The 20,943-nt window shown below is 36.6% G+C and overlaps 1 protein-coding gene across 6 annotated transcripts in view; it reads left to right on the top strand.

Moving 5' to 3' along the window:
• Nucleotides 1-20,943, top strand: part of LOC147823637 (uncharacterized) — a 121,549-nt gene that overhangs the window by 74,069 nt on the left and 26,537 nt on the right. For 3 of the 6 annotated variants that reach the window (XR_015443448.1, XR_015443449.1, XM_087192402.1), the window contains exon 3: nucleotides 13,770-13,988. The exons of the other annotated variants lie outside the window; for them this stretch is intronic. Coding sequence is in view for 1 of the 3 variants with exons in the window: in XM_087192402.1 (XP_087048528.1) it covers nucleotides 13,770-13,800 (31 nt within the window). In the remaining 2 variants the exon portion in view is untranslated. Of the gene's footprint in view, nucleotides 1-13,769; nucleotides 13,989-20,943 lie in introns of those variants that run through there. 6 annotated transcript variants of the gene reach the window in all.

The raw sequence follows: 20,943 nt of genomic DNA, 5'->3' as shown, positions 1-20,943 counted from the left end.
TTCTGGCTTATTCTCCATTTCAATTTTTTCTTTCTCTAGCTGTGGTAATATGCTGTTAAAACCATCCATTTAGTTTTAAATTATAATTATTGTCAGTTTTTGATTTTCTATTTGAATCCTTTAAAAAATCTGCATGGTCATTCTTCAGTTTCTTTTTATCTGGATTTATTTTCAAGCTTTGCCTTTATCTAATAGAGTACCGGAAATAGTTATTTCATAATCTGTCTGATAATTCTAGTGCCAGATATTTTTCAGTTTTTTTCTGCTTTCTGCTCCTTGCTCTAGTACTTTGTCTCTTTAATGATTATAAGGTACTCACTTTCTCTGAAAAATTATTTGTGAACCTGAAATGTTTCTGGGTTCTTCCAGTGTTGATTTTGGCTGTGTGTCTGGGAACACAACTAGTCCTTGACTTTTTCTTGGATCATCCAGTTTATGTGCATTTGGGATATAAGTCCTCAAGAGGGCTGGTTGGCTTGTCATCATTACAGCCTTGCAGGAGACTTCTTCTCAGGTGCCTTTTCTTGAAGTTCCTTGGAGGCAAAAGTGGAGTTTGTCTTTGATTCATCCTTAGAGCAAGGGTTCGTACTTACACCAGTCCTTTTTGATCTGAGTACCCTATTACATTCCCCAAGCAGTTCTGGGCTTTATCTTTCCCACATCTTCTAAGGCCATGGATTGGCCAGGTTTGGCCCAGTGTTCCACTCACATCTGGGTTCCCATCTTCATTACAATTTTGGGCTAAAAATTTCTGCTTAACATTCCTTTAATGCTTTTAAGATTTTATTAATATTTTATCTGTTTTTTCCAGTTATCTAGCCTACTCTATTACTGGAACAAAAAGTTCTAGTACAAAATTTAACAGGTATAAAGATATACAGTAACATCTCTGTTACCTGCTTTCTTGGTTACCATATGATCTTCTCAGTAGGTGCTAAAAGCACATTTGGTAAAATTCAAAACTTGTTTTTACACCTGTACACACACACACACACACACACACACACTTGGAAAAGGAAAGCTTAAAAACTTGATAATGATTTAACATCACACTGTAGTGATTAAAAATTGGGGGGCATTCTTATTAAAATTAAGAAGACATCTAAGAGACCTCTGTCACTACTTCTATTCTACACCAGCAGCCATAGCAAACACAGTAAGATAAGGAAAAGAAGTAAGACATTGGAGAGGAAGATAAAATCCTTTTTTTAAAAATTTGCAAAGGATATAGTTACCTATGGAGAATCTTGAATAAGAATGGATTGAGTTCACTGGATAAAATAGCATCCCTATATTGGTAAAAAATTAATGGAAAATATGTAATTCATAATAGCAGTAAAACTATAAGTTATCTTTGAATAAATCTAACAAAATCTAATAACTTGTGGAAGAAATAGAAAGTTACCAAATGACATTAAAGTTCTGAATAAATGGAAATATTTACTATTTCATGAAGAGAAGATTTAATATTATAAAGATGTCCATTTCTCTAAATTAGTGTATAAATTCAGTACTTTTTATAGAACTTATCATGCTGATTCTGAAGTTCATTAGACATCACAAAAATTAGACTAACTTTGAAGAATTTGCAGGACCTGTACTGCTAGGTGCCAATGCTTATTGTAAACTTAAGATAACTAAAATAATACTGTATTGTTTTTAGAGTATACAAATGCATATATGGAACAAAACAGAAAATCAAAAATAGAAAAAATACATGTAGAAATACATAGATAACAGTTATAATGAGTGGGACAGGACAAATTATTCAAGGCATTGTCATTGGAACAGCTGCTTATCCACACTGATAGGAGAATTGCCTCCTACACTAAAGTTTTATGGGGTTTTTTTGTACTGGGGATCAAACTTAGGACCTTGTGTTTGCGAGGCAGATGCAGCACCACTGAGCTAAATCCCTGGCCCCCTACACTAAAGGTTTTAATTCTAGAAGGATTAAAGACCTACTATGAAAAGTGAAGCTTGTAACATTTTAGAAAATTTTTGGAGAAAATATAGGAGATATATTTTTGGTTCAAGTGTAGGTAAGGATGTGTTTAAGGAACATAGTTTAATTTGGATAGTTGGAATGGGCTTTATCTGTACCCTTCAGACTGTTATGACCTTAATTGAATAGAGATGTTTTATTATCCCTGAGGGGATAGTCTTATACTACAAGGACTGTTTATTAAATAGGCCTGTTTATTACAGACCATATGACATGTAGTGATTATCATTCAATAATGCCAACAGGAAGTGAGGAGATGGAAATTGTCCCTATGAAGATCAGTGACCATTACTTACTACTGGTAGCATATGTGTCAGCTTTGCAAATATTAGAGATATTAAAACTCATGACTGGGTAAGCATATGGAGATCCTTGTATCTTAAATAGCAATCACATATAGTAGTCCCTCCTTTTCCATGGTTTCACTTTCCAAGTTCTCATTTACATATGGTCATGTTATGAAAATATTAATTGGCAAATTCCAGAAATAAAAACTTCATAGAGTGTAAATTTCACAATATTCTGAGCTCGTTCCTATTCTCCTCTGAGCCACACAGGATATGAATTATCCTTTTGTCTAGCATATCCATAGTGTATATGCTACCCACCCATTAGTTACTTAGTAGCTGTCTTGGTTATCAGATTGACTGTCACAGTATTGTAGCACTTGTGTTCAGGTAACCCCTGCTCTACTTAATGCCCCAAAGTGCAAGGTTACTGATGCAAGGGAAGCATCAGGGCATAAAACTTGGAAGGAAGACTTACTCTGGTACTATGTGACAATGCTGCATAACTAGGTTTCAGTGTTACCCATGTTTCAGGCATTCACTGGGGGTCTTGCAATGTTTTCCTAGATGATAAGGAGGGGTCTACTGTGTTTGCATATTTCATCAGAGTTTATGATATGCTGTCACGCATATTTTCTCATAAGCTCTTCCCAACAATCCAGGTGAACAGTGTATTATTTTCCCTGTAGGGCAGATGAAGCCTCAAGTAAAAGTGGTTAAATAATTTAAGTAAAGTCATATTTTCAATAAATAGAAATTCTTATGTGTAAAATCTTTTAGATTAGATAAAGTTTTAAAAGTATGACATGTTCAAAAGCTATAGGGATGAATTAATACATGGGAGATATTGTTGAACCGTGCTAAGTTTATTTTTTCGCATAAGAACTAAACCAGTGTAATTTGAGCTTTCATAATATTTTCAATAAATATTAAATTACAGTTGAAAACACTGAAGCATTCTGAAATTGGCCAGGAAGTTTGCAATTCCTAGAAAAGCTGGAAGATCTACCAAACTTATTTTCTTCAGCTTAAAAGAACCAATAAAGGAAAAAAAAAGAAGATGAGGTTTATAGGCTAATTCAGTGTGATGTCCACTTGTTCTCTTTTCAATTTTGTTTTGTTGGTTTTCCTGAGAATCTGTGTTTGTTGGTGAATACAAGTAAACTGAAGACAGTTATTTACTGGGTACTCACATATATAACATTTAACAAAGCATCTGGGGTGGTAGAAGAGGAGAAAATGAAATGATCATATTTCCTGAGAAACTTAGAATGTAAATAGGAAGAAATAAAGCCAATGAGAGCAAACACAAAACTATAACTGGAGAAGTGTGAAATAACTCAGAACATATTAAAACATCACTAATAGGGGGAATTTAGAGAAAATGGTCAAAGTAAAACTGAGCTGGTCTTAAAAAACTGTAACTGGCAAATGTTGAACCAAAATTTGAAACCCATTTTAGTTTAGGATTAAAGGAGATGAGCTGGATTGATTTCTTTGGTGTGGCAAGAAATATGGGGGATAGGGGAGGGTTGTTGAGTACCAGAGAATTCCCAGTGAAGATAAACCTACTAGAGGCCTGGGAAATGATATAAAGAAGTGAAGCTGAATGGACCCAGGATTTAGCTCAGTGGTGCCATGCCTGCCTGGCAAGTGCAAGGTTCTGAGTTTGATCCTGGTACAAAAAAAGAAAAAAAAAGTGAAGCTGGAAAGACAAATTTAACAATATAATCTGTAACCCCAATTAAAAAATAAAAATTATCTTAAAAATGTTAAGGGGGCCAGGGATTTAGCTCAGTGGTTCCGGTGCCTGCCGTGCAAGCACAAGGTCCCAAGTTCGATCCCTGGTACCAAAAAAAAAAAAAAATGTTAAGGAAGGCATGTTGTTTGAGAATTGTGTATTTTTCTGCATGGAACAGTTTGAAATTTATTTTTTGTTTTGTTGATAATGGGTAGCAGAAGCTTAAATAAATATGTGGCAAAATATATATTCATTATATATGTAGCAAATCAGTGCAAAATATGAATGTTTCACTTCTCCAAGTTTATGTATAATTGAAATAATAGACACTTCTTTGACTATGCATATTTTGACTATATATAATCTAATATACATATTATATACACATACTTAAGACAGCTGAGCTCTTTTTCTACCTGAATGAGAGAACAATTTATTAAAGAAGACAAAACAAATGATAAATTTGATTATATGATAATTCAGAATACCTATTATTCAAATGGCTCAGTGAGTTGACAAATTTGTACCAATACTTAAACTCTTTCAAAATATAGAAAAGAACACTTTAAAATTCTTTGTAATGAGGCTAATATCACCTTGATAACAAAGCCAGGTATACATAAAACACACACACACACACACACACACACACACACACACACACACACACCCCATCCCTGCTAAACACGAATACAGAAATCCTCAACAAAATATTAGCAAATAGAATTCAACACCGTATTATTTACAAAGACTTTGTATCTGTTTTTTCATTTAATTCCATTCCCTTCTTTCCTTTCCTTACCCCTCCCACTTCCCCTTCCCCTTTGCCCCTTTTCTTCCTACTTCACATTATCTATTATACCTTTTAGTCCTTATTTACACTTGCAGTTTCTCACACTAGAGAAACGATTCCGTATTTACACATGTGTGTCCTATTTATTTCACTTAAGAGGATGGCCTCAATGTGCATCCATTTAGCTATAAATGACTATGGTTTCTCAAAAAAACCCCACATCTTTATCCAGTCTCTAGGTGATGGGCATTTGGGCTGCTTCCAAGTTTTAGCTATTACAAACTGTGCTGCTATGAACATGGGTGCACATATATGACTGTGGTATGATTCTTTCAATTCTTTGGAGAAAATACCCAGCAGGGGAATAGCTGGGTCAAATGGAACTTCCAGTCCTAGTTCTTTGAGGTATCTCCATACTGATTTCCACTGTGATTGCACCAGTCTGCACTCCCACCAGCAGTGGAGCAGGGTTCCTCTTTCCCCACAGCCCTGCCAGTATTTGTTATTGGTTGATTTCATGATAGCAGCCATTCTTTCTGGGGTGGGGTGGAATCTCAGTGTTGTTTTCATCTGCATCTCTCGAATGACCAGTGATGTTGAACATTTTTTCATGTATTTATTTGCTATTTCTACTTCTTTGTCTGAGAAATGTCTGTTCATTTCAGATGCCCATTTTTGGGTTGGGTCTTTAAATTTGAGAAGTCCAATTTTTTAAGCTCTTTATAGATTTGAGATAGTAGACCTTTGTCTGAGGAATAGCTGGTACATTTTTTTTCCCATACTGTGGGTTGTCTCTTCACACTGTTGGTGGTTTCTCTTGCTGTGCAGAAGCTTTTTAATAAGAGATCCCACTTGCTGATTCTTTGTGCTAGTTCATGTGCAACTGAAGTTTTTTTCCATGAAATCTTTTCTTATCTTCAAGAGTTCCATATAACCTCTCTTCCAGCCAGTTTAGTGTTTTTATTTTAATATTTAGATCTTTAATCCATTTATTTTTTTCTTTTTTTTCCCATTAAGTTTATTGGTACATTTTCGGTATAAAATACAGTTACATTAATCATTGGGATCTTGTACCTTTACATGAGTATCTTGGTTCTTATTTTTTTTCCCCTTCTCTTGCCCTCCCTTCACCCCCTCCACCCTTCCCTATTTGCAAAGACCTTGTTTCCATTTTTTTCCTCTTTTCATATTTTTTCCTTTCCCTTTTTTCCCTTTCCCTACCCCTCCCAATTCCCCTGGTCTTTTAGACCTTTTCTTCCTGTTACACAATATCAGTTATACATTTTTTAAATTACAATATTAAGATCTAGGAGACATTACCACAGATTTTACAGAATTTAAAAGGATATAGAAAGCATATTACAAAAATCTTTTTTGAAATAAATTTGACAACTTCTAAGAAGTACCTTGGAAGACAAATGAATGAAACTACCTCTGGAGGAAATATAAAATTTGAATAGCACCTATTAAAGAAAGTATATTCCTAGCTTGAAAACCTACCTATATGACAACAGCAGGCTCATAAACATTTTAACTGATAAATTATATCAAACAATTAAAGCAGAAAAAAGAAGGAACACTTCTCCCCTCATTTTAGGAACTCAACATTGTGCTAATCCTAAAACTAGATAAAGATAATAGAAGAAAAAAGTATGAACATAGATAGAAATTTGTTTAACAAAACAAACTATTAGAAGTCAGATCTGGCAGGATGTAGAAAGTGGTTTTGTTATAGGGATGACAGTTGGTTCAGCATTGGAAGATCCACCCCCAAAAGTCATCATTTAAACAGAGGAAAGGAAAAAGCCATATGATCTTGTCACTAGTTGGAGAAAAAGTATTGGACTAAATTCCAAGCTGTTCATGGTAAAAGCTATCAGGAGCCTAGAAGTAGAACAGAACCTTCTCAAAAGATTAAAGACATGTACTCCATACTTCCAGCAACAATGCCTTATATAAATGGAGAAGATACAATGCTTTCTCCTTAAGGTGGGGAACAAGGGCAGATATGCTTACTCTTTATCTGTCCATTAAACTTTGAAACCTAGCCCTCACCAAAATAGTCTGGCAATAAAATGACACAACTAGGATAGGATTGGCGAGGCAGAAACAAAATCTTTATATGTAGATGAAATGATCATCTACAGAGAAAATACTAAGAAATCTCTAGGAGCCCCTAGAACTTGTACTCGACTTTAGCAGGATTAGAAAACACAAGGTATATATAAAAATTCAGGTCTGTGTATACTTCTTATAAATGAAGAATTGGATATTGAAATTTAAAAGTTATGTAGGAGTACAAAGGACCCAGAAAAGCCAAAAACAAAAACAAAAACAGTATTGGAAGACGTTTAGTACCTAATTTTAAGACTTCTTCTAAAGCTACAGTAATCAAGGCAGTGTTGGTGTAAGGAAAGACATATAGATCATTGGAATAAAACAGAGAATCTAGAAATAGAACCACACATATATGGTCCACTGAGTTTTGAAAGACTATTAGAATATAAACTCAATTCAAGAGCCGAGGAGGAGATAGTGTCTTCAGCAAATGGCACTAGAACACCTGGTATCTGTATATAAAAAATTAACCTCAACCCTTTTTTTCCATACATGAAAATAACTTGAAGGGATCTATGAACCTAAATAAGAAAGCCTAAAAGTATAAAACTTTAAGAAGAAATTATAAAGGAAAATATTTATGAATTCAGGGTAGGCAAGAACTACCTAGGATACAAAAAAATATGATGTATAAAAGAAAAAAATTGATAAATGAGATTCCATCAAAATTTAGAACTTTAAATGACATCATTAAAATGAAAAGTAGTCCTTAAACAGACCATATTTACAATGCATATAACCTATGAGCAGAATATATAAAGAATTCTTAGAACTCATTTATAGACAACCCAATTAAAATGTAGACATAAGAAGATGATAAATAGCCAGTATAGCACAAGGAATGGTGTGCAACTCTAGAATCAGGAAAATACTAATCAGTACAATAATAAGATTGAATTATACACTCATTAGGGAGATGAAGTTAAAAGTTTTAAAAGCCTTGTCATGACTTTTTCTTTTTGTTGGATTCTCCCCCTTTGTGTTTAATTTGTCACGCCCAATGGATTCATTCTGCTGGGTTTCCTGGGGTTGTGATCCTCATTGTCTTTTCCTAGGGTATTGTCTAAAATTTTTTGGAGTGCCAGTTTGGTATTCATGATGTTCCTGAGGTGCTCTTTCTCATAAAAATATTTTATTTCTCCATCAATTTTGAAAGATAGTTTTGCAGGGTACATCCGTCTGGGTTGGAGGCTGTTTTCCTTTAGGTAGGGCTTGAAATACATCACTCCAAACTCTTCTTGCCTTGCGGGTTTGCATTGAAAAGTCTGCTGTGATTCTGATGGGCTTTCCTTTGTATGTGATTTGTTCCTTTTCTCTCACTGCTTGTAGAAGTTTGTTCTTCTGTTGGATTTCTGGAATCCTAACTATTATATGCCTATGTGTAAATTTTTTTTTGATTAAGGCTGGCTGGAGTCCTATATGCATCACTTATCTGTATGTCAAGTTCTTTTCCCCTCCTTGGGAAGTTTTCTGCCATCACTTCTGTGAAGAGTTTTTTTATGTCATCTGCACTGTCTTCTCTTTCTTCATTGACTCCAATCCGTCTTATGTTATTCTTCTTTGCATTGTCTAGCAGCTGCTGGATTGATTTCTCATGTTCCCTTACAATTTTAAAGCAATTTTTCTTTTCCTCCTCACTAATTGCAATCTTATCTTCTATATGTGAAATTCTCTCCTCACATTGGTTTATTCTGCTGCGCAGACTTTCGATGGAGTTTTTAATCTCTTGGAAATCTGTTTGTATCTGTTTTATGGATTCCATTTGTTTCCTATGTTGGGATTCCATCATGTTCCTCAAATCCTCTATTTTTTTATCTGTGTCCTCTCTAGATTTATTAATCATGTCTTGCACCATGAGCAAAATCTTTGGTGTTATCTGAGTCATTATTTCTGATTTCATTTTTCCCAGATCCTCCTTTGTTGCCAGTTCAGGGAGTCCAGGTGGTTGAGTATCAGATTGTTCTATCTCATTTCCCTTTGGGGTTGCTGTAGGTGATCCAGAAGTCTGTTTTTGAGACTTGTTTACGTGTCTTCTCATTTCCACGGGAGGGGGTGCTTCTGGTGCCCACATGGCTCACCTTTTCTGCCCTAGGAGCTTGGGATAGCAGCAGGGGAGCTTCCTTCCAGGTTCTGGGACCGGCTCAGCTTCTCTGCCCTACAAGCCTGGGATCCCTTTAATCCATTTAGATTTTAGTTTAGTGCATAGTGGGAGATATAGGTCTAGTTTTAATCTTTAGACAAGACAAAGAAATAAAAGGAAATAAAAGGAATAGGAAATGAACAAGTTACACTGCCATTATTTGCAGGTGACATGATACTCTATATAGAAGACCCCAAGAACTCCACCAAAAGTCTTCTAGACTTAATAACCAAATTCAGTTGAATATCTGGATACAAGGTCAACGCACAAAAACCAATAGCTTTCCTGTACACAAATAACAGACTCACTGAAAGAGGGACTGGAGAAACAACTCCCTTCACAATAGCATCCAAAAAACTGAAATACCAAGGTATCAACCTAACAAAAGAAATCAGAGACCTCTACTCTGAAAACTATAGCACTCTGAAAAAAGAGATCAAACAGGGTATCAGAAAATGGAAAGACATCCCTTGCTCCTGGGTAGGAAGAACCAACATAGTGAAAATAGCCATATTTCCAAAAGTGTTATATAGATTCAATGTAATCCCATTTGAAATTCCAGCAGCATACTTCACGGACCTTGAGAAAACAATCCAAAAATTCACTTGGAACAAGAAAAGACTTATAATAGCAAAAGCAATTCTAGGCAACAAAGACAAGGTAGGGGGCATCACAATCCCCAACTTGAACTATACTACAAAGCTACTGTGATAAAAACAGCATGGTACTGGCAAAGAGACCTGAGGATCAGTGAAACTGATTAGAAACAACTCCAGACACACTCAGCCACCTCATCTTCGACAAAGGAGCCAAAACACCCTCACTGGAAGAAAGATATCTTCTTTAATAAATGGTGCTGGCAAAATTGGGTTTCAACTTGCCATAGTTTTAGTTTTTTTGAGGAATCTCCACACTGATTTCCACCGTGGTTGCACCAGTCTACACTCCCACCAACAGTGGAGAAGTGTTTCTTTTTCCCTACAGCCCTTCCAGCATTAGGTATTGGTTGATTTCTTGATATTTACCATCCTTTCTGGAGAGATAGAATTTAGCATTGTTTTAATTTGCATCTCTTGAATGACCAGTGTTGCTGAACATTTTTTAATATATTTATTTGCTGTTTCTATTCCTTCATTTGAGGAGTGTCTGTTCATTTCAGATGCCCATTTTTGGACTGGGTCTTAGAGTCAGGATTAGTGTTAGTTGGCACATAATAATTGTACCTACTAATGGGGTACAGAATCTAATGCACTCTTTTTTTTTTTTTTGGTACTGGCGATTGAACTCGGGACCTTGTGCTTGCGAGGCAGGTGGTGGAATCATTGAACTAAATCCTTGGCCCCAGAATGTAATGCACTCTTGACTTGATTTCAAATCTTGGCTCTACATACTTCTGTAACTTTGTATAAGTTGTCAATGCATTCAAACTCATTGTGTCAGAGTTCTGTGAGGATCACATAAGATTATGTATGTGAGGGACTGGGGCATCTCTCAGTAGTATAGGGTATGTTTAACATGTGTAAAGCTCTAGATGATGCAATGCCCAGCACCTAAAAAACATAATGCATATGAAATTAGCTGTCATGTGGTAGGCAGTCAAAGTGTTTTTTTCTCCTATGGAATGAAGGTGTCTTTATGGAGAAGGTTGTGAGGACTGAGTGGGATGTGGGTGAATATGGAACATGTTTGGTTCCTCTCTTAAGTAAAGGGTGAAGCATGTCTTCACACCCTTTCCATGGAAGCTTCCAGTAGGCTTTGTACCTCTGAACATCACCCAGTTTCTTGAGTCAGGTCTGAAACACTAGACCAAGTCATAGTCAGTCATGAGGACTGGTCTTTTACTTCACAGAGAAAACACTTATAAAAATAACTCCTTCCTCATAGAACTTCATGTACTGTAGAAAAATTTAAAAATCCAGAATGTGAAGAAAACCTGTAATCACATTGTGTATGTTTTCTCCAAGTCTTTTTTGGTGTAATATATACCTAACTTGCAATCAGTAGTACATATCCTTTGTAACATGATTTTAAAATATTAATGCTATACAGGAAGCACATTCTAATATCATTAAACATAAGAAATATTTAAAAACATGATTTTTAATGGCTTAATAGCCTGTAGTATAGCCCCACCAGTGACTCATTGTGTTGGTTACTTTTCTGTCATTGCTGAGACAAAACACTGAACACCCAAAGTTAAAGGGAGAAAGGTTCATTTGGCTCACAGTTCATAGAGGTTTCAGTGCATGGCTGGCTCCAAGGCAGGGTGGCATGGCAGAGGAGAAACAGTTCACAGGGGTGGAAGCAGCAAAAGTAAGAAGAGAGGGGTCCTCAACTGACTATTTCTGCCCTCTTTTTTCAGGCTACTGGGATTAAGGTGGTGCCAAACCAATCACTCATGTGTAGGGGTTTAGTAATCACATGTCCTTCATCCCAGCATCACACACTCTAGATTCAGCCTCCTCCAAAATAGCCCCATCTCATTCCCATGAGGCTTTAGGAGGACATCTAAACACAAGCTATAACATTCCACCCCGCCAAGACGCATGTACATTCCTTTATGTAAAAGGCATTTAGTCCATCTCTAAGAGTTGCTAAAGTCCTAACAGTTTCTGCATTACTGAAAAGTTCAAATCCAAAGTCTCCTGAGATTTAAGGAAAGCTCTTAGCTGCAAGCCCGTGTATAAATGAAAGTTAAACACTTCCAACATTCAATGGTACAAGATAGACATTTCCATTCCAAAAGTTACAAACAGTGAGATACAAAGGAAGAGGAACAAAGTAAGTCCAAAATCCAGCAAGGGAAACATTAAATCCCACAGTTCCACTTGCAGCAACCTCAAAGATCTGTGGCAAGCTGCGAACTCCAAAGAGCTTGGGTGGCTCTGCCCCTATGGCACGGCACTTCTGGTGGTTGTAGTTCCTAAGGCTTCTGTCTCGGGCCAGCTCTGCTCCCTCCTTGCAGCTTTCCTCAGACGATCTACGATCTATGTTCCTGGCTTCTCCAAACTTCTGGGGTCTCCACTGCACCTTTGGCTTCACACTCACAGCTTCACACACTGCCCTCTCAGGGGCACACTGCCTGGCCTCCCAGGCCTTCTTCTGAAATCTGGGTTGAAGCCTTCCTGACCTCACAACTTTTGCATTCTGCACTCACCTAAAACCAGTGCCATGTGGATGATGCCAAGGTCTGCTGCCAGCTGGAGCAGTAATAGCCAGTCTTCCCTCTCTCTTGGCTGTAGGGATCGAGTGCCTAGATCACTGAGTAATCTGAATCCAGTTCTGAGAAGCAAATTCTCTAGGCTGCCACCATTCTAGATCATGGTGCTCTGGGGCTCTCTTCTCAAAGCAAAGTCTTTCACTTTTGCAATTTTGAAGCTGCAAAAAGTAGAATCCTGCTGCTTCTTGCGATGCCCTCAAGCCATCTTTTCTATTCTGTTCTTTCTCAGCAATGAAGCTCTCCTCTGCTCTATCTTGGCAGTCCACAGCTTCACTGGAGCTCCCTTTTAACTCTTCCCCTTCCCAGAAGCCAGTTCAGAAAGCTCTTAAGCCACATAGCCAGGTAATGTCACAGCAATGACCCGACTTCTCTTGTATCAAATTTCTGCGTAAGTTACTTTCCTTTTGTTGCTTTGCTGTTTTCTGCTGCCATGAACTGTTGCCCCTAGCCACCTTGTCTTGGAGCCAGCCGATTACTGACTGAAACCTCCTTGAATTTAAGCTAAATAAATCTTTCTCCCTTTACCTTTGGATGTTGGGTAATTTGTCTCAACAATGACAGAAAAGTAACTAACACTGTAACCTAATGATTTTCTTATTTTTGAGGCTGTTTTGAGTATTTGCCATAATACATATCATTGTAGTGATCACCTGTGTACATAAATCTCTGGTTATTTCTTTAAATAACCTTTAAAAATAGATTTCCAGAAATGGAATTATTGCATAAAAGAGAATAAACATCTATAAGTCTCCTGATATTGAAAACTGATCCTATGGAAAGATTGTGTCAATTTTATAATCCTGTCAGCATTGTCTGAAAGTCAGCATTTCTCATTGCTCTCAAGCAAAGTATTTTATGAAGACTCCCTTAACAAATGATTGCCACATCAGCTGGGCTGATTAATGTCAGGAAACCTTTGCTAATGGCCATTTATGAACAACCATGGCTATTATACCTGAGGATTTCTATTTCATGTTTATCGTCATATAATGTAGATATTTCCTTTTGAGGTATTTTCTAAAAAGCAGCAAACCAGTAAGCATGCTAATAAAATTAAAAATGAGGTAGAATTTCTTAGATGAAATTGCAGCAAGCCAACACTTTCAGACTTGTGGGAAGACTGGAAGGATGGTTGCCTGGGAAATACTTTATGAGTCATTGTTTTTAAAACCACCAGAGCCAGGAAGAAGGGACTGATTAGTACGATGGGCTATCATTTTCTACTTCATATATTTCTAGAAACAGCACAATGTTATGCATGTGTTAAATGAATCAAAATTAATAAATGACGATAAAACCAGAAGATGAGCTGCTTTAGGCAAATTTGGCCCCATGACCTAGTCATGAACCTTTATTAATTAGGATGAACAGTCTTTATGTGTTTATGTTTATTTGTGTATTTGCCTGTCTCCCTTACTGGCCAATAGAGTTCCAGAGAATGAGCGTTTTTGTTTTTGTTTTACAGCCAGAAGTTGAGAACAATGCTGACAATATAATACTGTGGATGAATAATCACTTGTTGGCTGAACAGAAAAGGACTTTTAAAAAAATATAATAGCAACAGAAGAAAACTCAAAGGAAATTATTGAAAGATTTGAGTATATAAAAATAAAAAAATGCCTCAACATGACCTTCCTCTTCCACAAACATCTAAGCTCCTAAATAAACTTAAATGACAAATCAATAGGGGAAAATATTTTTCATAAGTTTGACAGATTTAATAACTTTCAAATATAAAGAACCTATAAATAAGAAAATTATCAAGAGCCCAATTGTTAAGTGGGCAAAAGTCATGAATATATAAATCACCAAAGAGAAAATAGTAATGGCTAATATATATGAAAAATGTCAAGTTCACTTTTTTGTGTTGTTGTTGTTTTTAGTTTTTTGAAATAGGGTCTTACTATGCAATTCAGGCTGGACTTGAGCTCACTATGTAGCCCAGGCTGGCCTCGAACTCTTGGCAATCCTCCTGCCTCCACCTCCCAAGTTCTGGGACACAGGCGTGTGCCACCACACCCATTTTCAAATTTGCTTTTACTTTTTTTTTTTTGGTGGTGGTGGTGGTGCTAGGGATTGAACTCAGCTAGGGAAGTGCTCTATGTATAAGTTACACCCCTAACTCCTAACTTCACTTTTAATCAAAGAAGTGCAGGATAAAACAATCAAATATCACTTTTGATCATTAGATGAAAAAAATTCTTTTTCTTTTTTTTTAAGTGCTAATTAACTTAGAGAATGCAGAATGAAAGGGAATGTATTTTGGTACAGTATTTCTGGAAAGTAATTTGGGAATATGTATTAAAAACCTTAAAGATGATCATATTCTCTGACACAAGGGTCCCACTTTTAGAAATTTGTCTGAAGCAAATAATTTGAAATGCAAGTAAAGGTGTTCTACATAATGGTCTTTATCTTAACAAAATATTAGAAAAATTTAAAAATCCAATAGCAAGGGATGATTCAACAAATTGTGGCATAGTCAGAAAATAGATTGCATATTCTTGTGACATTATGTTAATGGAATTAGAAAAATAATATAGTAACATACTTATGATATAAAGTGGTACCTTGGTTCATGAACTTAATTTATCCCATGATTCTGGAAAAGATGGCCATGTTCGTGTTTGTGCAGGAGAGTGGTCACAGTCATGTTTGTCGTCCAATGCAGAGTCTTCAAACGAAAAGTTTTGTCAGGGATGGGGATTTAGCCCAGTGGTTCCGCCGCCTGCCTTGCAACCTCAAGGACCCAAGTTCGATCCCTGGTACCAAAAAAAAAAGACAAAAAACAAAAAACAAAATTTTGCCAAATGCTTCTGTTTGTGAACCAAATTGTTCACAAACAGAAGTGTTCATGAATCAAGGTGCCACTGTAATCTGAAATGAAGCAGCATTTATAAAATAGACTTTTATGCATACATGTACATGTGCAGAAAAATTTACTAAAAAGAGATACAACAATTTATTAGCAAGTTCTTCATAGTAATTTCACCATACTGTTATGTATTTTTTGCATTTTTTCTGAGACAATGTCTTTCTCTGTAATTCAAGCTGGCCTTAAACTCACTATGTAGCCCAGGCTGTCCTCGAACTCATGGCAATCCTTCTGCCTCAGCTTCCTGAGTGCTGGGATTATAGGTATGTGTCACCATGCCTGTCCCTTTTTGTGCATTTTTAACAATGATAATCTATTGCAAATATTATCTGAAGTCAATAGTATGTATATACCTAAAAGACACTTTGCTAAAGAGAAGCAAGAAATAAGCAATAGGTAGAAGAAAGCTTTTCTTTTCTTTTTTTTCTTTTTCTTTTGTGATTCTGGGGCCTTCACCCTGAACTACAAACCAAGCCCTCTTTTTATTTTTAATTTTGACACAGAGTCTTGCTAAGTTGCTTAGTTGCCTAGCCTGGGCTTGACCTTGAGATACACCTGCCTCAGCCTCCCACATCTGGTTAGGAGGTTCTTAAGGTGAAAAACATTTAAACACTTCTGTGGGATATGAATTACCAAAATTGAACCAAGAAGATGAAAATGCTGAATAATCCAAGAATAATCAGTGAAATTGAGGCAGTAATAAAAAACCTACCAACTAAGAAAAGCCCAGGACCTGATAGATTTACTGGTGAATTCTGCAAGACCTTCAGGGAGGTTATAATACCAATACTCCTCAAACTCTTTAATGAAATTGAAAGGGAAGGAGTACTTCCAATGGTAGCCAGCATCACTCTGATTCCAAAACCCAATTACAAAAGAAAACTACAGGCCAATCTCCTTAATGAACATAGATGCAAAAATCCTCAGCAAGATGTTGACAAATAGAATGCAACAAATCCCAGGGATGCAAGAATGGTTCAACATATGCAAATCAATAAATGTAATACACCTCATAAACAGAAGCAAAGATAAATTATCACATGATCATATCAATAAATGCAGAAAAAGCTTTTAACAAAATTCAATGCCCCTTCATGATAAAAACCCTGAAGAAAATAGGTATAAAGGGACCTTACCTCAACCTGATGAAAACAATATATGACAAACCAAAGGCCAACATCATATTAAATGGGGAAAAGCTGGAAGCTTTCCCTATAAAATCAGGAACAAGACAAGGATGCCCATTATTACTTCTCCTGTTTAATATACTACTGGAAACATTAGCCAGAACAGTGAGGTAAGAAAAAGAGATACAATGGATATGTATAGAAAAGGAAGAAGTCAAATTATCATTATTTACAGATGACACAATCCTTTATATTGAAGATGCAAAAAATTCTACCAAAAGACTTCTACAATTAATAACCAAATTCAGTCAACACACAGAAATCAATAGTGTTCCTGTGCACCAATGATGAACATACCAAGAAAGAAATTAGGACAATAACATCATTTACAATAACATCAAAAAACTAAATTCATAGGAATTTATTTAACCAAGGAACTGAAAGATCTCTACAATGGAAACTACAGAGCTCTGAAAAAGGAGATTGAAGAGGACAGCAGAAAATGGAAAGACATCCCCTGTTCCTGGATAGGCAGAATCAATATTATAAAAATGATCATATTTCCAAAACTGATAAGCAGATTTAATGCAATCCTAGTCAAAATACCAATAGCATTCCTCACAGTACTAGGGAAAAAAACCACTTCTAAAACAGCTATGGAACTTGAAGAGATTCAGAATCGCAAAAGCAATCCTGGATAATAAGAGCAAAGCAAGAGGCATCACAATCCAAGATTTCAAGTTACTTTTTACTTTTGTAAGTTACTTTTTTCATTGCTGAGACAAAATACCTGACACCCAAAGTTAAAGGAAGAAAAATTTATTTAGCTCAGGGATTGTAGAGGTTTCAGTCCATAATCAGCTGGCTCCAAGGCAGGTGGCTTGGCAGAGGAGAGAGAGTTTATGGTGGCCAGAAGGTAGCAAAGCAATAAGGGGACCTCAACAATGTCTTTCTGCCCCTTTTATCTTATCCAGACTACTGGGATTAGGGCAGTGCCAAACCAATCAGTGGACTGATTTAGTAATTGCATACCTTTAATTCCAGAACCATACATGATAGATTCAGCCACCTCTAAAAAAGCCCTGCGATTGCATGAGGCTTTGGGGGGACATCTAGACACATACCATAACATCAAGTTATATTACAAAGACACAGTGACAGAAACAGCATGATGCTGGCACAAAAACAGACATGTAGATCAGTGGAACAGAACAGAGGACACAGGAGAAACCCCAGCCACTGATCTTTGTCAAAGGAGTTGACATCATATGCAGGAAGAAAGATAGCCCCTTCAGTAAATGGTGATGGGAGAACAGGTTATCCACATGCAGAAGATTGCAGCTAGACCCACATCTCTCACCATGTACCAAACTAAAATAAAAATGGATCAAAGATTTAAATATTAAAATAGAAACACTTAATTTGCTGGAATATAAGGTAAGTAAACTTTTGAAGTCAAAGGCATACACAAAAACTTTTTGAACAGAGCCCTAACTGCACAAGAAATAACACCAAGAATCACAAATGGGATCATATAAAATTAAAAGGCTTCTGAACAACAAAGGAAACAATGAACAGAGTGAAAAGGCAAGCTACAGAATGGAAAAATTCTTTTCAGCTACTCCTTGGAGAAGACTAGTATCTAGAATATACAAAGAACTCAAAAAATTAGGCCACCAAAATATAAGATGCAATCAAATAATGGGCAAGTGAAATGAAAAGACACTTCACAGAAGAAGAAATACGAATGGCCCATATATACATGAAAAAATATTCAACATCTCTGGTCAGTGGAGAAATGCAAATAAAAACAACACTGAGATTTCATCTTCCTCTAGAAAGAATAGCAAACATCAAGAAATTAAATAATAACAAATGCTGGGGAGGCTGCAGGGGAAAAGGAACCCTCTTACATTTTCAGTGAGAATGTAAACTAGTACAGCCATTATGGACATCAGTATGGAGATTCTTCAAAAACTAAAACCAGAAATTCCATTTGACGCAGCTACTCCCATTCTAGTTATCTTCTCAAAAGAGTTAAAGATATCATATGACAGTGATACATGCATAACATTGTTTATAGCAATTATAATGTAATTTATAATAGTCAAGTTTTGGAAGCAGCCCATATGTCTGTCAACAGATGAAGGGATTAAAAGTGTAGTATTTATACATAATGGAGTACTACTCTGGTATAAAGAAAGATGAATTTGAACCATTTGTAGGGAAATGAATATATCTTGAAAATATAATGCTAAGGGAAATAAATCAGATACACAAGCTTACTGCATAATTTCTCTCACATGAGAAAACCAAAGCATAAATAAAGAGCAAAATACAGAGTCTGCCAAAAAATGTATATATCAGTAAAAGAAAAATTTGTGTAAATATTTTAATACTAAATTTATTGAGACATCATGAGATTAATACAAGTTACCTTTGGCCTCTACAATTATAAGAGGTGCTCAAAGTGGTGGCCATTAGTTTCCAGGCATTTATTTGTATGGTGAACTGCTGAAGTGGGTATACATTTTTTTTGTAGACTCTGTAAAGGAAAGAAAAGGTAGTAAGTATCTTTATACAGTGGAGTACTGCTCTGCAATAAAGAAGATAAATTTGATTTATTTGTAGGAAAATGGATATACCTTGAGACCAGAAGTTTAAATGAAATAAATTGGACACACAAACCTAAATATTGCACAATTTCTCTTATATGAGAAACCCAAAGTATAAATAAGTTAAACAGCAAAACAAAAGATAGATAATAAGAAACAAAGAGATAGAACTTTAGCAAAAGGGAAGGGGACCGAGAGATGCAAGGAGGAGGGAGTGAGGGGGAAGGGAATAAAAACATTAAGAGGTGTTATATGCATGCACCAACTCCCCCAACAAATGTAATCACTCAGTACTCCAAACATGTACCAATAAAAAATAAACAAAATACTTAAAAAATACAAACACAAACAAAACAAACAAAAACCTATTCTGTGGGAAGAGTGGAGAGGCAGAGGTGCCAGGTATAGGAGGAGGTTCTCTCTGAGGGCTGAGGACCTGGAACACAGAGTTTGGGGGCCTCAGGGGACCCCCTGACCAACCAGGCTGGGAGGAGGAAGATTCGGACAAGTTAGTCTGCAGGGAGAGGGAGCGGGAGAGACAGTGCCTGCTGACTGCTTTTTTCCCCAAAGAGAGACTTCTGAGTTTCTCTGCTGTGAAGCTTGAGAAGAACGTAGAGCTGTGAAGCACACAGTGAGAAGAAAACAAAGTGCTCTTGTGCCACTTCCTTTCCCAAACCACCTCCTTGTTCTTATTTCTCTAATCAGTGATTGGCACCAATGAGTCAAGGCAGAAATCTGGAAATCCCCATTTCTACTGATCAATAAAGTTCTCATTGTTCAACTCGATAAGCATCTCTTGAATCAATTTCCTTCTCTCCACCTCTTCTTCATCTTCCTCCTGCATTGCTGCAGTGGTTTTCTGGCTCTCTAGGCTCATTTGCTCCCACTTTCAATTCATCCATTGTACTGCTATCAGGCCAACCTTCCAAAAATCCAATTACCCATTTTTTTTTTTATAACACTACTTAGAAGACTCCAATTGTCCTTAAGATAAAATCCAGATTCCTCTGCAAGATATACAAGGCACTTTTCAAAATTAGTTCTTGTACGTTTTCAACTTTATTTTTTCACATTATTTACTTTTTCTTCCTCCTCCCTCCCTCCCTTCCTTCTTCCTTCTATTTACAAATGCCTGCAACCTGTTGGCAACTGTGGAGACTAAGTGCTAGGGAAATAATAGATAGCAGTTTAGACAAGGTATCTGTGTAAGAGAAACATAAATGTTGAGTGAAATAGACATAAATAAGGTAAATTTTATAATCACAAAAATCTGTACAGGGTGCAGTGAATACACAAAGGAATAAATTTTAGGTGTTGGAGGCAGGGATTGGACAGAGAGATGGAGTCAGGAAATGTTTCCTGGAGAAAAAGACTTCTGAACTGAATCTTCCCCAGGAACTTGGGCTTCTCCCTCTTCTCTTCCATCTCCTTCTCCTTCTCCTTCACCTTCTCCTTCTCCTCCTTCTCCTGATGGAGAAGGATGTTTTGGGCCCAGACATTAATATGTGCAAAGGAGTAGAGGTGTGACATGAGGAGTAGTGTCAGTGGATCTGTGTGTCATTTGGTATACCTGTGGAATACAGTCTAAGATGAGTGTGTGTTTGTGGGAGGGTGCTGGGGCAGTGCACCAGGCTGTGGGAGTGTGAAGAAGGAAGCAGGGATCAGATGGTGGAGTTCTAGACTCTATCCTGAAAACAATGGAAAATAATTTGCAGGTTTAAGAGGGAGGATATTATAAGTAGATTTAGAATCTAAAAATATTGTCTATAAAGCAGGTGGATGGGAAGGGTGTAAGACACTGTAGTCAATGAGGTTGCTTTGGAGGTTGTTGTTTAGAGGAGGGATGATGAAGCCTAAGGGCTTGAACTAGAGAAAGAAAGTGGGGTGTTCTAGAGATGCTAATGAGGTACAGAGAGTCCCTGACTCATGTTTGTTCCATTCATGATTCTTTTGACTTTGCAGTGGTGTGAAAACAATACCCATTCAGTAGAAACTGTACTTTAGATTTCGAGTTTGGATCTT

The sequence above is a fragment of the Heterocephalus glaber genome, unplaced genomic scaffold, assembly GCF_053883595.1.
Source record: "Heterocephalus glaber isolate CG9 unplaced genomic scaffold, H.glaber_assembly_v1.0 deba00001571, whole genome shotgun sequence".
NCBI classification, from domain to species: domain Eukaryota; kingdom Metazoa; phylum Chordata; class Mammalia; order Rodentia; family Bathyergidae; genus Heterocephalus; species Heterocephalus glaber.
This window is presented reverse-complemented; position numbering and strand designations above follow the sequence as displayed.